The sequence below is a fragment of the Pimephales promelas genome, chromosome 10 (genome assembly GCF_988280905.1).
Source record: "Pimephales promelas chromosome 10, fPimPro1.hap1.1, whole genome shotgun sequence".
In the NCBI taxonomy this organism is placed as follows: Eukaryota; Metazoa; Chordata; class Actinopteri; order Cypriniformes; family Leuciscidae; genus Pimephales; species Pimephales promelas.
This window is the reverse complement of record NC_142778.1, coordinates 10,086,887-10,103,412: the sequence shown is the minus strand read 5'-3', so window position 1 is coordinate 10,103,412 and position 16,526 is coordinate 10,086,887. Positions and strand designations below refer to the sequence as shown.

The 16,526-nt window shown below is 38.9% G+C and overlaps 1 protein-coding gene across 2 annotated transcripts in view; it reads right to left on the bottom strand.

The window, feature by feature from the left end:
* spon1a (spondin 1a) overlaps positions 1–16,281 on the bottom strand; it is a 224,035-nt gene extending 207,754 nt beyond the window's left edge. The window contains exons 1-2 of one of the 2 annotated variants that reach the window (XR_016169862.1): positions 15,775–16,281; positions 13,245–13,351 (exon numbers count right to left, since the gene is read on the bottom strand). Coding sequence is in view for 1 of the 2 variants with exons in the window: in XM_089135387.1 (XP_088991513.1) it covers positions 13,245–13,351; positions 15,775–16,024 (357 nt within the window). In the remaining variant the exon portion in view is untranslated. The remainder of the gene's footprint in view (positions 1–13,244; positions 13,352–15,774) is intronic. The other variant, XM_089135387.1, reaches the window with a different exon arrangement.
* Positions 16,282–16,526: the final 245 nt, after the last annotated feature.

The window sequence follows — 16,526 nt, the reverse complement described above, 5'->3', positions numbered from 1 at the left end:
GACACTTTTAATGCAAAGTTGACATTGTTTAAAATGTCTTAGTTATGACAACTTGACATTAACCAAGAAATCACAACCTGTCAACCTGTCACAAATATGTCATAACAGGTCTAATTATCAAACTTAAAGAAGTTATTTAGCTTTGTGTTAACATTACATTACCCTGTCATACGTATGGTTGGTTTTAACTTTGGTTGTCATGACACCATTATAACTGTGACATGAATATTTCACTTATCCTCAAGTAAAGTGGAACACATTGTACTAGTTATAAAGATGTCATTAAGGGTTATTACACTGTCAAATGCTTTAACAACCGTGTCATTAATATTTCCCCTTACCTCAAGTAAAGTGGAATACGTTGGACTAGTTATGATTTCTTAGTTAATGTCAAGTTGTCATAACAAAGACATTCCTGTCTTTTTTAATGTCAAGTTGTCATAATCAAGACATTTTTGTCTTGGTTAATGTCAAGTTGTCATAACAAAGACATTTTAAACAATGTCAACGTTGCATTAAAAGTGTCAATTTACTGAATGACACTTAATGACAAAAGTCATAAACATTCATAAAGACTCCTTCATGTTCATGACAGGTGTTGTCATGTTTATGACAGTGCCATGTCAGTCTTATGCACACCCCTTCAAATAAAGAGTTACAAGATAGTATATTAGCTTCACAAGCAATTTATGGAATGCAGACACCTGTCCAATGTCCCAGCTAAGCTTAACAGCGCACTTTATTGACTCAAACTTTGAAAGACACAACATTGTGGTACACTATCAGGATGTCACAGGGTCACATTCTGCGGAGGCTTTGGTGAACGCATTTAGCAGCATGTTCCAGTCAAAAAGAGAAAATCCACAAATTTTTAACAGACAACGCCAAATACATGTAGAAAGCAATGAGAGGTGTAGATTTCCCCTGCCTGCCATGTATGGCACACACTCTCCAGCTTGCTGTGCATCAGTGTTGATTTTGTTGACGAAAATTATTCGTCAACGAAATTTTTTCGCTGACGAAAACGAGACGATAACTAAATAAAAACGAATTTTGAATGACAAAAATGTATTGACATTTTCTAAAACTAAATCAAAATTTACTGTCAAAATTAACACTGCAATGCATGAGGGGGTACTGTCCTAGCAAAGTATTTTGGATATCACAGCCTCAGGGAGATTGCTGGACACTTTAGGCATTCTGCATTGGCATACACCCAGCTGGAAAATTTTCAAAAGCAACTCAGCCAGCCTATTAAAAAACTCCACCAGGATGTGTCAACTCTATGGAACAGTACATTGTACATGCTCCAGAGTCTATTAGAACAGAAATTGGCGCTTGCAGCCTATGCTGCAGAACACGAATTGCCATGAACGTTCACAATTCACCGGTGGAAATTAATTCGAAAATATGATATCCATCCTCGCTCCGTTTGAAGAGCTCACACAACAAATCAGCAACTGCGACCGCTGTGATTCCATGTATAAGAGCTGTCACCCGACTCTTGGATAAAAAAGGTGGAGTCTGGCCATGGCGTGAAAACATCAAAAACAGTACTACTGGAGGCAGTCACAAGACGATTTGCTGACATTGATACACAGAAGCTATATGCAATTGCGACGATACTACTGTAGATCTAAAGTAAGATAAATGTACAGTAATGTCTCAGTGGTGTAACTTTATTATTAAAAGTGGATGGGACAGGCGCGTGTGCATGCGTGTGTATTCTTCTCATCAAAACCGATTATGTTAATTAGTTGTTGAATATCAGGCAGGGATGCGTTTCTGTATATTTTGTTTTGTAATTTCACAAGAATGAACAGAGTCTCCATAACAGATTGAAGCGTGTGTACCAGTGAAGACTGTGCGCAAGCCACAAGAGAACACAGTAACCGCACCACTTATAGCAGCTGTAACGAGCACTTTGGTCATTTGAAGAAAAAAAAAACATTTATGCGCTAGATCGCCTCTTATTAAACAAATGAACATAATGAATGCTCTGCTAGTTAACCATGTCGACCTATGTCCGATCAGTAAATTACGCCTCAGCTATTACTTATGATTAGTCTCCAGTCTAAGGTTAACCTCTTTGTTTTAAATAGGTCATTATGCTTTTTCTTATGCCTTATTTGAAGGAAGGCTTATACTGATCAGAAATGTTTTATATATTTTGTCATAGTCTAAAAAAAATGTAATACTCCCAGAGTTCAAACTATGTAACCTGAAACAAATGGATGTGTGTTGCCTGCATGGTATGTCACAATAATTGTTTGTATTTTTTTTTTTCATTTTTATATCTATTTCAGATACAAAGACAGATACTTTCCAGAGGCACTCAAACCAACCATGCATGATCTGTTTCGAGACATTGTCACAGCCCATTGCCACATTGAACTGCCAAGCACAAGCAGCGTGGAGGTGCCAGGTTCCAGTAGGTCAACAGACAGAAGTCCACCAGCTTGCTCTTTACAGGAAATGTTTGCTGAACTGGTGGAGGAGGATACAGGACAAACTGATGAGGAAATCACAATCGTCTAGCAGATCAACCGACATCTAGCAGAGCCCGTAATGCCACGCAGTGGACAGCCACTTGTTTATTCGCAGGCGAATAAAGGCCGCTTTGCCACACTTGCAAAGATGCAAAGACAACAAGAGCATATCTTTGTTCACCGTGCACAAGTGTGGATAGTGAACGACTATTTAGCACAGCTGCAAAGGTTATTGATGACAAAAGAAAATGGCTGACATCAAAAAATGCGTAGATGCTCATAGTCAACATAGCTCATAGCAGAAATTTGTCATTTATGATTTACAATTTCTAAGTACGTAAGTATGCAAGTATGTTAAGTTATCTAACTTTCTAAAAACAATTAAATAAATTCTTCAAGATCTTGACTGTAGCCGGTTTCTACTGTTTTCTCCCCCAAAACAGTTAATTCATAGTTAGGTTCATGAAATGCTGATTGGAGGAAAATGCTGATGGGCCAAATGCTGATTGGAGGAGCATCTCTAGTTCAGAGTCAAATGTCTCAGATCAAAAGATTTGTTGACTCTTTAGAATCGTTCAGTTCAGAATCTCTCCGTTCAAAGCTCCAGGAAAAATATGCAAAAAACAAAGTCACATTTGTCCAAAAACGAAAAGGAAAATATTTCTCATACCAGAATATTTCTCATACCAGTTTTGATGAATTCAAAACCAAAGTTCAACAACAATGAGGTCACCATGGTCGGTTCGCCTTTTACATACGTTCATGCATCTCGCTTGTCCAGGACATAGGCGCCGATCGGAAAATCCCGAGCACCCACGTGTGCCAGCAGCCAGACTGCCAGTAGGCTACATTCATTTAAAAATGAAACATTAGAGTTGGTGCTGTCACACTGTGATTGGTTATTTCGCTGTCACTGTCAGTCGCCTGCTCCATATCCTATCCACCAATCACAGCGGTTCTCAATCCGCTCTTCTCGCTCAATCCCCCCACTATACAGTGTAGAGTGTAAACAGTATATGATTTCGGTAATCAGATTCTGAGTGAGACTAAAATGAACAGATTTACTGTGAACCTAAAAATAATGTGAGTGTGTCGGTATTTACCACAAGTGACCTATCAGAAGCACACAACAGCGAAGCTAGTTGCAGCGAAGCTAGGAGCAACAGTGAAGTTAGCAGTCGCAGTAAAGATTGGCGACAACATAAGGGAAGGACATACCAGGCTAGTTGGAAAGACCAATTCCTCTAGATAGCTTATGACTCCCACAAACACAAAGTATTTTGTAACATCTGCACTTCAGCTAAAAACATGAATGTCACTCTTCCATCATCAACCTATGACAAAGAATTGTTCAAAGCTTTCATTCAAGAAGGTTTTTCGAGCTGGGCTAAAGCACTCGAACGATTTAGATCTCATGAAAAGTGCAATATGCATCGCACTGCCTGAAACAATGATGGCTAATGCCAGAATCGCTTTGCTGGCTATTTTTTTCTACTCTCCAATTTCTTTCCTGTCAGGGAGTGGCCATTAAAGGAAAAACTGACCAAGAATCCAATTTTATGCAGATGCTATATGTGCCAGCTAAAGATATCCCAGAGTTAAAGTCATGGCTGGCTCATCAGGAGAACAAGTGGCTCTCTCATGACATCCTAAACGAGATGATTGAAATGATGGCTCATGATTTCTTGAGAAAGCTAATTAGAGAAGTACAGTCTGCAGGGGTTTTCGCTGTAATTATGAATGAGACAACTGATATTTCGGTCAAAGAACAAGTGTATGTTTGCTATTGTTATGTTACTGAAAATCTGGAGCCAGAAGAACGTTTCTTATGATTTTAAGAGACACCAAAAACAACAGCTGACACACCTTTTCAGCTTTTAAAAGACATTCTGATGAGATTCGCCCTGCCAGTCAATAAACGGTAGCCTGGCTGCGCCCTCCTACGCACTTCCGCTCAATTTCATTTTACTTCAGTACTACGTCTGGGATCGCTCCATATCCTTAGGTTTCCAGAAATCAATTTTTTGTAGGACCAATCAGTGAATAGAGGGAGTGGCTGAGAAAGGTGACGTTGATGTAAGCGCGTCAGTTTGAGTTCAGTAATGGCAGCGGAGAAAGACGTGAGAAAAGCTATTCGGTCCGTTGTTGGAAAAGAAACTGCCGAATATACCGAATTTAAAGCCGGATTGTTATCGTCTCACCTCTTGTTGCACAACGGAGGACCAAGTGAAGGAGGCAGAAAGTTTGGAAGTTTGTGCTGGGCAGCTCGTGCACGATGACCGTGACATTTTGGATGAACGGTTTAGCCTGGTGTTCGCGGTGTTCGGAAGCCCCGAGTCCTGGCTGCTAAACTATGGTTGAAGATCCGCTCAGGAGTCATGTCAGTCGCTCATATTCCCAACTGTAAATTTACTGATTTTTTGTGATGAATTGAACATTTTGAGCCCCTTTGTGCACTCGTGCAGGAGGTTGGTGTGTCAGTTTTACATGTTGTAAATCATACAAATTGGTTGTGATTTAAAAAAAATAATTGTCATAAATAAAAATGTGAAAAACCATACTTTGAAGATATTTGATTTTCAGTTTTAGATGGCAATGGTTGATTTGTTTTACTAAAAAAAAATAAATGCCACATAAAAATGTACAAACACATACATGACTACTGTGTACACTTCCTCATTCTGGCCTCCGTGATAACAAAGCTAAAACACATCTCTTCACCTGAAACAAGAATCTAATAAATGCACGATTTCGAGTATATGTGGTTTGTGTGTGATTTTGGATATTTACATATGAATAAAGAGTGTTTACAGTATTGCTAAGCAAGGTTAGCCATTAGCTGCATATAAAATGCTAAAAATAACATATTTCAACATCTTTTTTGACTTCAATACCATTTCAAACTGCGACCGGGATATGATACAAATACTCGATGGTGGATTAAAGTGAGTTTTAAAGCAACACTATGTAACATTTTTTACCTTAAAGGGTTAGTTCACCCAAAAATGAAAATTCTGTCAGTATTTACTCACCCTCATGTTGTTCCAACCCTGTAAGACCTTCGTTCATCTTCGGAACACAAATTAAGATATTTAAGATATTAAGATCGCTCCTGCATACAGTCCATAGGCTTCTTGAGGGACTGGCTCTTGCTGTCCCCGAAAAGTCATTAAAGACATCGTTAAAATAGTCCAAGTGACTACAGGGGCTCAATCTTAAGTTTATCAAACGACGAGAACACTTTTGTGTGCAAAAAAACAACAAAAATAACGACTTTATTTCAACTATTCACTTCCTTCTCCATGAGCCTGTAAGTCAGTTAACGTAGTGTGATTGCGTAGAGCTACGTCACACGTAGGCTCACTATTGGCCGACGCTGGTCATGTGTGTGTGATGCGTGTGACGTACAATAACAGAAGCTTACGCTATTAAACTAGTAACCTGACTCGCGCAGAGGGAGAAATAAAGGAATAGTTGAAATAAAGTCGTTATTTTTGTTGTTTTTTTGCACACAAAAGTGTTCTCGTCATTTGATAAACTTAAGATTGAGCCCCTGTAGTCACTTGGACTATTTTAACGATGTCTTTAATGACTTTTCGAGGACAGCAAGAGAGAGTCCCTCAAGAAGCCTACGGACTGTATGCAGGAGCGATCTTAATATCTTAAATATCTTAATTTGTGTTCCGAAGATGAACGAAGGTCTTACGGGGTTGGAACAACATGAGGGTGAGTAAATACTGACAGAATTTTCATTTTTGGGTGAACTAACCCTTTAAAATAATGTTTCCAAAATCTTATCAGGGGTTCATCAAGTCATAACAGGGTGAAATGCACTTCTGCCATAGCCTGACAGGGTCTGTATCGCTTTTACTGGCACTACGGAGCTCCGGGGTTCGGGTAGTAACCCGACAACAAAAAACAACAAAATTTGACTGCTTTACGTCAAGCGCTACAATAGTCATTATTCCGTTTTTTCTTCGTTTCTGATGTCGCAATACATCATCCTTTCATGAAATCATGCAACATAATCTACCTTGTCTGTGGACCTTGTTCATTCTAAAGCCGATGCTGGATAAACAACGAGCGTGCGTGCGACGATAGGCTAAACTATTTACGACAGCGGTAATGGACAATTTCGTTTCCGACCACTAGGGCAACCGAATAGGAAAAGTTCCATGGTGTTGCTTTAAGTAAAAGTGTAATATTAATCTTTTAAATTGTGTCATATAGCTTGATGCTTCTTGCTCTGATCCACCTGCTGCAGGAGCTTTTCTATTTCATCTTATTTGTGAAAAAAGCTATATATATATATATACATATTTTTTTTTCAACAAGACTTAAGATAATAGGTGGATCTTGATCCTATGTACAAATTAAACCACCTGGATCCTAGAACTGTGGTCCTGAAACCGCTGCAGCCACTATCTCATCCAGTTCAGTAGGTGGCACTGTCATAAAAAAAGTAGGGTCCTGGAACTGCGGTCCTAAAACTGGGGTCCTGAAACTGCAGCCACCGTTGTGCAGGAACACACTACTGCGTGTATCTACATCAAGGGGGTAATCCATCGACCGGAAGTTGAAACCTCGCGGGAGCTGCCATCTTGTAGCAGAACTTCACTTGCGTCAGCATTCCCATTGACTCCCATTAATTTTGGCGACACTTTGACAGCGAATAACTTTACATCTGAGGTGTTTGAAGACCCCATTTGTCCTTTATTTATTTCTAAAGAAACACGACAATGTATAAAATGCTCCATTACCTTGTAGCTTATGTTATGGCCCCGTAGAAGCAGTTTTAGTGAAAGTAGGCTAACGATTGCGTCATACCCATGCGACTCTCTGTCGCACAGTAGAGAAATTACCGTATGGACAGGAGAAGAAGCTCGCGCGGAATCCGGGAACCGTGGAGGCAAAATGACAAAATAATTAATCAGAATACCTAGCAAAAGTGTCTCCTGCTCCCAGCTCATGGACAGCTCCTATTCACACTCTCCGCGTCTGCAAGTTTCGGAAGGGAATGATTCAGATTTCTCATGCCACAGCCACTAGAAGACAGACGGTTTACTCACGTCACATCAACGTCGTCAAGCTCTGTTTGAGTCTGCGCGTCAGGGACGGAAGTGCTAAAAAAAAAAAAAAAATCGCCAAAAACGGGCTTCACTTGGAGTTCCAATGCCTCGTCTTCACACTTTAGCCATCAGCTCTTCAAAGTTATAACTTTCACTCAGAAATGTAATCTTTTGATTGCATTCAAGTTTCTTTTTCTCAATATTTATCTTTTGATGTGGAGTATCTGGATATCACTCAGTGTGCTCTCTCTGTTTCTGACAGCGGCAGTATCGCAGGCAATTTCTCTTGTAAAGCACTCATTTTTTCTCTCTTATTCTCTTTTTCTTCATTTCCCCATCTTTTTACATATCTCTCAAATCTTCAGCTGGTAGCCTTGATCACCCAGGTTACACCAATGTACCAGTGTCCCACATAACATAACACTTTTAGTATAGATTTTTTGTTTTCAATTTTCTGTGTAAACAGAAAATTAAAAACAAAAATGTGTAAGAAACCCAACACAGTATGTTGTGAGAGTAAGAAGATTACAAGTAGCCAAAAGCCAAATTCAGTTAACAATTAAGCCTCTAGTCTCAAAACAGATCCCACTTCATGAAACTTTTCAACAGCATGTATGACCCCCAGCATTAACACCAGTCTCTCCAAGATGCAGTGATAAACAAAGCAGAGGGCTGCAAGGCTCCTTGTGTCAGCTCTAACTGGACGAGTCAGTATGGCAGTGCCCACACTTATTAAGGGCGAAGATGGGCTCGCTGGGGAAACAAGCAAAATGAACAGAGACAAAGAAGGAGAGAGGTAGGGATGTGCGATAATGACAAAAAATGATTTTTCGGGCTTGTCCGATTTATTCAATAACTATAATTAGACAATATTTTACTGATTGTGTTTATTGTGTTAGTACCTTTGGCAGGTTTAAACTGCCATGGACAGACTCCTAAAAGTTTTTGGACATTCTTCCCATTCTGTGTGGTGCTCAGTTCACAGCAGTGATAGGAATTGTCTTTTCCTATCAGTTTAAATCGATTTTAAAGGGTTAGTTCACCCAAACTGAGACGAGACTTCCTTAGATTTCCACGACGCATGCGCGAGAATTGCGATCTGCTTACACTACTTCAGATCGCAATTCTCGCGCATGCGTCGTGGAAATCTAAGGAAGTCTCGTTTCTGGCCTACAAGGAAGAAAAGAAATAGTCGAATAAACTCGTTATTTTTGTTTGTTTTTTCGCACAAAAAGTATTCGCGTCGCTTGATAAACATATAGTTGAGCCACGGTAGTCACTTGGGATATTTAAACATTTTCTTCATTGACTTTCTGGGCCGTCAAGAGGCAGTCCCTTAGGCAGCCAATGTGGTAGTTATACAGCTCTCAAATTTAATCAAAAATATCTTCATTTGTGTTCCGAAGACGAACGAAGGTCTTACGGAGTTGGTACAGCATGGGGGTGAGTAATTAATGACTTAATTTTCATTTTTGGGTGAACTAACCCTTTAACTTTATCTGCATTTTTTACTTTCAATAAAGCAATTTAAAGGGTTAGTTCACCCAAAAATGAAAATTATTTAATTATTAATTACCCTCATGTTGTTCCAAACCTCTATGTGTTTATTTGTTCTGCTGAACACAAAGGAAGATATTTGGAAGAATACGAAGGAAGATATTTGGAAGAATGTTTTAATCAAACAGATCTCATTCCCCATGGTAGTCAAAGGGGAATGAGATCTGTTTGATTAAAACATTCTTCCAAATATCTTCCTTTGTGTTCAGCAGAACAAATAAAAACATAGAAGTTTGGAACAACATGAGGGTGAGTAAATACTGACAGAATTTTCATTTTTGGGTGAACTAACACTTTAACTAAATTAAATGTATGCATCATTTGTCAAATATTTACACTTAATCGATGAATTCAATTAGAATAAGACACAATATGGATGTTACCTATCAAATAAAATCAGTTCTGTCAGGACCACTATCGTCAAATACGATTGAAAGTTAGGACTGGCGGTGTGGTTCGGTTAAACCGGAGCCTGCCTTCCCACTATGGCCGTGGTTCAAGCATATCAGGCTGATCTGCAGGGGGAACTTGACAGAAGTGAGAGAGTGGGGCCCGATGAGTTCGAGAACTTCGTCTGGCCCCATATTTATCTCTCAGGGCTAATAATGAGACCACCAGTGCAATTGTGTGGTCTACGGCAGCCCTTGTAGAAACAGAGACACCTCTGGCTCAAAAGCACCTAAACCTAACTCTAACTAGCAGAAATTAAAGGGAAAGATAGAGCTTTCCTGTTAGACGCTCCTCTTAATCCAGTGCGAGCACTCGACACTTATGTTCATCGGACTTCTCAGTGGAGAAAATCCGATCAGTTATTTGTTTGCTTTGGATCACCCAAGAAAGGTCTTCCAGCCTCTAATCTGTCTCAGCAGACAGCTAGCAAGTGGATAGTTGAGTCTATTTCTCTTGCTTATGAGTCCTCTGACCAGCTCATTTCACATGGAGTATGGTGGCCTCTAAAGCCTTATAATCTGGGGTTTCTCTTCAAGACGTTTGTGATCCGGTGGGTTGGTCCTTGCCGCTCACTTTCGTGAGGTTTTATATGGACCTGGACGCTACCCTAGGGTCTCAGGTGCTTAGTGCTTAGTACTTAGTGGTAGTTCTGACAACAGGCTGACACTCAGGCATTCGTAAGTCTGGTGATTTGGGTACCCTTGAAAAGAAACGTCTCAGGTTATGACTGCAACCCAGTTCCCTGAGAAGGGAACGAGACGATGCATCGCCTTGCCATGCTTCCTGCATCCCTGTTATCGACTTGCTTCGGCAATTTCGAAGCTAATGCCAGTTGCACCGGAAGCACTTTCTTTCCATTGGACTATGACATAGATGCTTTAGAAGCAATCACCTGTCACAACCTGAGACATTTTTTTTCAGTGCTTTGAAACTAGATGGTCAATGGATAAATACTGCGACAATGTCCCACCCATGGACCAGGGACCAATGTCCCACGGAACATTGGCCAGGAAAAAAAAAATTAAATGTCTGACCAAAATTAATTCTATCTGTTCAAATTGTCCGCTTAAAATGACCTAGTAATCCCACCCCCTAACACAACCTGAATTTGAGAATAAGCCTAAAATGTATAAAGCAAAAATACACAAAGATTATTTGCCATTTTACAAGCATTGAGTCTGCGGACACTGCTCCACTTATCGATGCCGTAAGCCTGCGACATGATACCCTTGCTGCGACAGCGCTCCGCTATTTTTGCAGAGGATTACATTTCTCCACAGCCTGCCAATTCCTCATATGTGGTTTTAATTTAATCTAGCCAGTAGGGATGCTTATTTCGGTTAATTTTCCCGACCGACAACCACCATTCGTTAATCAATTATTAACCGTTAACTGATAAGATTATAATATTGAATTGACATTAAATAAAAATAAAATTGACACGTATATGTGACCCGTAAAAAAATAAAATAAAATTTTGTCAGTATTTCTGACAGTGACAACGGATAAAAACAGAATAAAATAGAAAATAAAAACATAAAATTGGTCCGGACTAAAAATATATTTTAACTTAAATAATTACCAAATTAAGATGACAAAAAGAAAACACTGAATCTGTTTGAAGCTTTCAAAAAAATGACTTTCTTCTTCCTGTTAGACAAAAGGCCCGTAAACACGTTATTCATCATCAGCGTTTTTTGTGTTCACACCCAAGCGTTTTTCGCTGACGATGAGCCGAGTGAACATGCAAATTCATTCCCTGACATTAGATGCCGCCCATTTGCCATGCAATACCACTCCATAACAGTTATCTTTTATCAAGATGTGTCGCGTTTGTCATTTAGTTCTTTATGTTCTAGCCCCAACGAGAACAGCAGCTCTACATTCATCTTGCCTTGCATCTTCCTCGTCTTATTTCTTCCTGGCTGTGTAGACGGTGACGCGTATTTCTTCTTCATCGTAGCATATGTGTGCTCGGCAAGATAGTTTTGTGTTTGAGCGCCCCCAAGTTGTGTTTTACTGTCTCTTCAGAAGCTCCAGAAGTTTTTTGTTAAATAAAAATAACAGGCCTACCTCAATCCCCACCAAGATCTTTTTATCTCGATGTGGCGCGGACAAGCGCGTCGCACCACGACCACATCAAATCCATTACGGTCGGGCTCTAGTTACGTTCTATCACCTGTTTGTGGATTAAACCTTGTTTATATTTTGAAACTGCCATTATCATCGGTCATGTGACACATATAATCATGAAAAGCTTGTAAAGATAGAAATATAACTATGGTATTTTGGCCCAAATTCATCTGACATTAGATGTCAGAATCTAGAATCTAACAAATTTAGACAAATGTCAACATGGATAGGTTGTTGTGACATGCCCTCATCCTCAAAAAAAAAAAAAAAAATCAAAAAATCAAAAATTAAAATTAGTTTACTTTCAACAAAAGTAAACATTATTTGGGCCAAGCACACTCTATCAAAAGCATAAAACGATCAAAATCTTTCATGTTGCTGCTCCAGAATAGTTCTTAATAAATTCCAATTTATTTTACAGATAAATTTGATTACTTTTCAATGCTGAACAATCACATTAATTTTGGTATGGTGTTGTTTTGAGTTCATCACAATTGTAAATGTAAATGTATAATCTGGTACCTGAAACAAAACCACTGTTCTACATACATCCCACTAGAAATACAAGAAATCTCTTCTGTGCAAGAGCAGGTTTGAGCAGAGCATTTCTGCAGGGAGCTGAGATTTATGGTTTATGTGACATTTAATGGGCCTTTTTTGTTCCGTTTCCACTCTCTGGCATAGCATGAGAGCTCGTACGGAGAGGCAGCATATGGTGTTGATGTAAGAGCTTTGCCAGGTGTGGCTGAATCTGAGCTTGGCTTCAGCACACAAAGGGAGTACAGTAGATCCCACAGCCAGGCAATCAGGACCGCATTAATACAAACGAAACCATCGGCTTTATATTTGTGGAATCTTCTCAAATTCATTGTCCCAGAAGGACTATAAGGTGCATAATATTCATGAAATCATGTCTAATCCAACTGTGAAATCTGTAAGGATTTATACTTAATTAGTGCTCTTTGGACATCAAGTAGAGGCCCAACATAATGAAATTAGATCAAATTTTCCTTTAAAGGGTTAGTTCACCAAAGCATAAAAATTCTATCTTCATTTACTCAACCTCATGTCATTACAAACCCATGAGACTTGTTCATCTTCAAGAAAGAGGAGATGTACTGTATGTCCCTTCATTGAAAGTCCATGCAATTTTGACTCTTCCAAAAGTTCACAAAGACATTGTAAACGTAATCTGCTATGAATTGAGCAGTTTAATTAAAGTCTTCTGAAGAGATATGATCACTTTATATCATGAACAGATTTCATTTAAGCTTTTATTCACATACATTGGTCAATGCATATATTGAGCTAATTAAATAAGGTAAATGGAAGCTCAATCGTGTTTGCATTTGTCTTCATGAAGGTCTTCATTTGTTTTTAGAAGATGAACAAAGGTCTTTTGGGTTAGAAATGAGGGTGAGTAATTAATGACAGAATTTTTCTCTTTGGATAAACTATCCCTTTAAATTAAACATAAAATTGAATTACCACATGGGCCATATATTGTATTAAATGCTGTATATGTTTAACATGTGATACATCTCACCTGGAAATTTCCAGCATAATCCTCCTCATGGTCACCATTGTGCCCTTCCTTCAGAGTGATCAGAGTGAAGCCTCTGAAGTATGCAGGGTTGGTTGCATACAGGGTTACTGGAATTAAATCACAATTATTATTCAACATGACCTTTCTGATTTCACAGATGACCAAAATCAATAAAACACTTACAATTATATCAGATATGTGTTACAGAATTGTTAGCATTTCACAAGTGTGTTTGCCCATACATTGATTGAACAATTAGATGGGTTATCTCCTCCCACATTTCACTTCTTTTGCAGTAAAAAAAAAAAAAAAAAACTATAACAATGTTGTGATGTCAGGCTTTGTTCCCCTTATTAGTCTCCCCAGGTATTTCAGATTAGCCACGGCTCTTGTTTAGCTAGTTTGCCCTTGTAAACCCTCTTTTTTAGTTTAGTTCTTGTGAGTTCTTGTTGTTGTTACATTGATGTTGGTTGTGTTCCCAAGTCATGTTCCCTAGTCTTTGTGTAGTTTTGATTGAATTGAATAAAGCGTGCTGCATTTGGATCCCGCTTCATCCTCAGCGTAACAAACAACTTGTATTTACAATACTTTTTCTTCTTTCTATACTTTATGCTTAAATGCTTTTTATCTACAAAATCTTTCAAACATACATTGTAACACATATATAAACAGATCATTGGTCAATGCAACTGTATGAAATGGTTAGAAAAAAAAATGACCAAAACTTTGATTTGCATAGTCAAATTATACATTAAACTATGTATATGGACTACTGCTCTATGATTAAATAATGTTTGATAATGATAATTAGTAAAAGTTTGTTTAATGTATTGTAAAATACTGTTGTTGTTTTTTGATGTAGATAAAAAGACAGACAAGTTAAGTGTATTTTAAACCTGACATTATCTGCAGTATTCCTATCATGTCTCAAAACCTTGTACACTAGACTACCTAATTAGACAGAATTTTGACACCAGGTGCATACAACAATTTACAGTCTCATAGGGGAGAGCAGGGCTAGCTGACAAGGCCTTTTTAAAATATATATATATATATATATGACAACACTGCCTATTTAAGGTACAGTAAGCAGTTTTTCAAAAATGCTGTTGAAAAGTTGGTTGGACTGAGCAACACAACAGATGTGTAGCCAATCAGCATATGATGGTGGAAGACAGAGAGTTTGCATGAGGGAGATTTAAAGAACACTGTTGAAATTGAGATGATAGACAATTCAAAAGAGAAAATCTCAGAGGAATATCACTGGGAAAAGAAGGGTTATGATCAGGCAACAGCTTTAGGACCCACTTTAATATTAGAAAAGCTTTCCAGCGCTTAAGAGACCTACACGGAAAGTCATGAAAATGGATGCAGAGGTCGCGTTGATTCTGCTCCGTATATAAGTAACATTGATTGTGTGGTTTCAAGGAAACAAGAAATGACAGTTGTTGTAATGTTAGCCATAGTTACAGGACAGTTTTAAGTGTCATTGTTTGTCTGGAGCGGCTGTGCTGCAATCAACTTTTGCTTGTATTTACTCTTGTGTACTGTATGTTCAGTTGTTTGTGCTTCCTTGTTGTTCATTCATCATCTTTGCTTTATTTTTCATGAAGCATTTTTTTTCTTCGCTTCTGCTAGGATAAATACTTCCACTCCTGCATTGAGTGGAATGGAGGCTAGCTAACACTAGAATACTGTTGAGAATGCTGTGTTTAGGGTCCTTGTTGGCGCATTCATGAAAGGGTTGCCAGGTCTGTGCATCATAGCCCAACGTAGCCCAATGGCCACTTAAAACTAGCCCAAAAAAAAAAAAGCCCAATCCCAATTGTCCATGGGGGGCCAAATTCTTGACTAAATTTGTAAGTCTTGGGGTGTTTTGGGGGTGTTGGAGTGACGAAATCGTAAAGGGGGGTGGAAATAAACCCCCAGAAAAGAAGGTTACCCACGGCAACAACTTAAATGTAGCCCAATTCCGTGGGAAAATAGCGGACTTGACAACACAGCAGCTTGGAGTATGTGCGGGCTGTAAAGTGTTTGTGAATTTTGGAGGCAGAGAAATGAAGAGAGGGGGAGGGAGAGGGGTGGATTGTTTAGGTTGTTTTTTTAATATCAACAGTGTTCAACAACAATTTTGGGAGATTACTACACCTTTAAATGAAGCCATCTTTTATGACATCTGTATTTAAAAAGTTATATAAGAGCTTTCATCAGCACTTCAAATGAACAATTTATAAAACCGTAAAAACAGAATGATTAGACAACAGACAATAGTTAATAAATGAAATTAAAATTAACTAGTATAAAAATTCCAACTTGCCTTGACCTGACACTGATTAAAAATACCACTGTCCTGAAAACAATTAAAATCTAATAACATTCTTGCCGAATGCTAATGTGGTGTTGTAATTGCTGTTTATCCAACAGCTACTGAATCTATAAAAAGCCTATACAAGCTAGTTTTTGAGACACAAAACAAGCACGCGCGCTGTGAAGCGTCTCTGGCACTAACAGCTGAAATAGTGATTTGTACCTCGATAAGTGCTGCCGGGATGATAATTCTCCGGGTCTCCTTCTACTCGCAGTCTGAACTCATTGAAGCCCTCTCTCCTGCCTCCAGCTCCGTGCGGCTGAGCCCGCGTTATCCAGCTGCAGTACCCGTCAGATGAAGCCGCTCTGTCCGCTGGCTCCTCGGGCACACTCGCACACACGCAGCCGGTGAGCAGCAGCAGGACAACTCTCCACATCTCCGATCGATTCACTTTAATTTTACCAATACGCATTTACAAGCCAGTGTTTAGAGTGTTTAACTCTAGTGGAAACTAAACTTACTGTAATAACAGTCTCCCATATACGCAGATACTAATCTATCCGCCTTCACTGTGTTATTTTGCCATCCTGGACTGAAGAGAGAAAGAGAGATGAAGAATCGCCCGCCTGTACCGATAGGCTCACTCTGGGTGGACTGACTAGTGCTGCTGCTGTCTCTCAGTGACAGCTGAATGGATTCAGCCACACAAACTTCAAACAAAGACCACATGCTCAGAGCAGAGCAGATCGTCACATTTTTTTTTTTTTCAAAGTGATTCTCCTCGATGAATTTATATGTAGTCATTACTTATAAATGCAGTTTTTTTAGGAACAATATACTCATCGCGGACTGAATGATTTCCAATATCAGAACATGGACTCTCAAGGTAGTGCATGGATGTTTTTCCTCTCTTCTTGCTAATTTCTTTTTTTTTTTTTTTTTTTTTTGCAGCAATATTAATTCTCTTCTCTGAG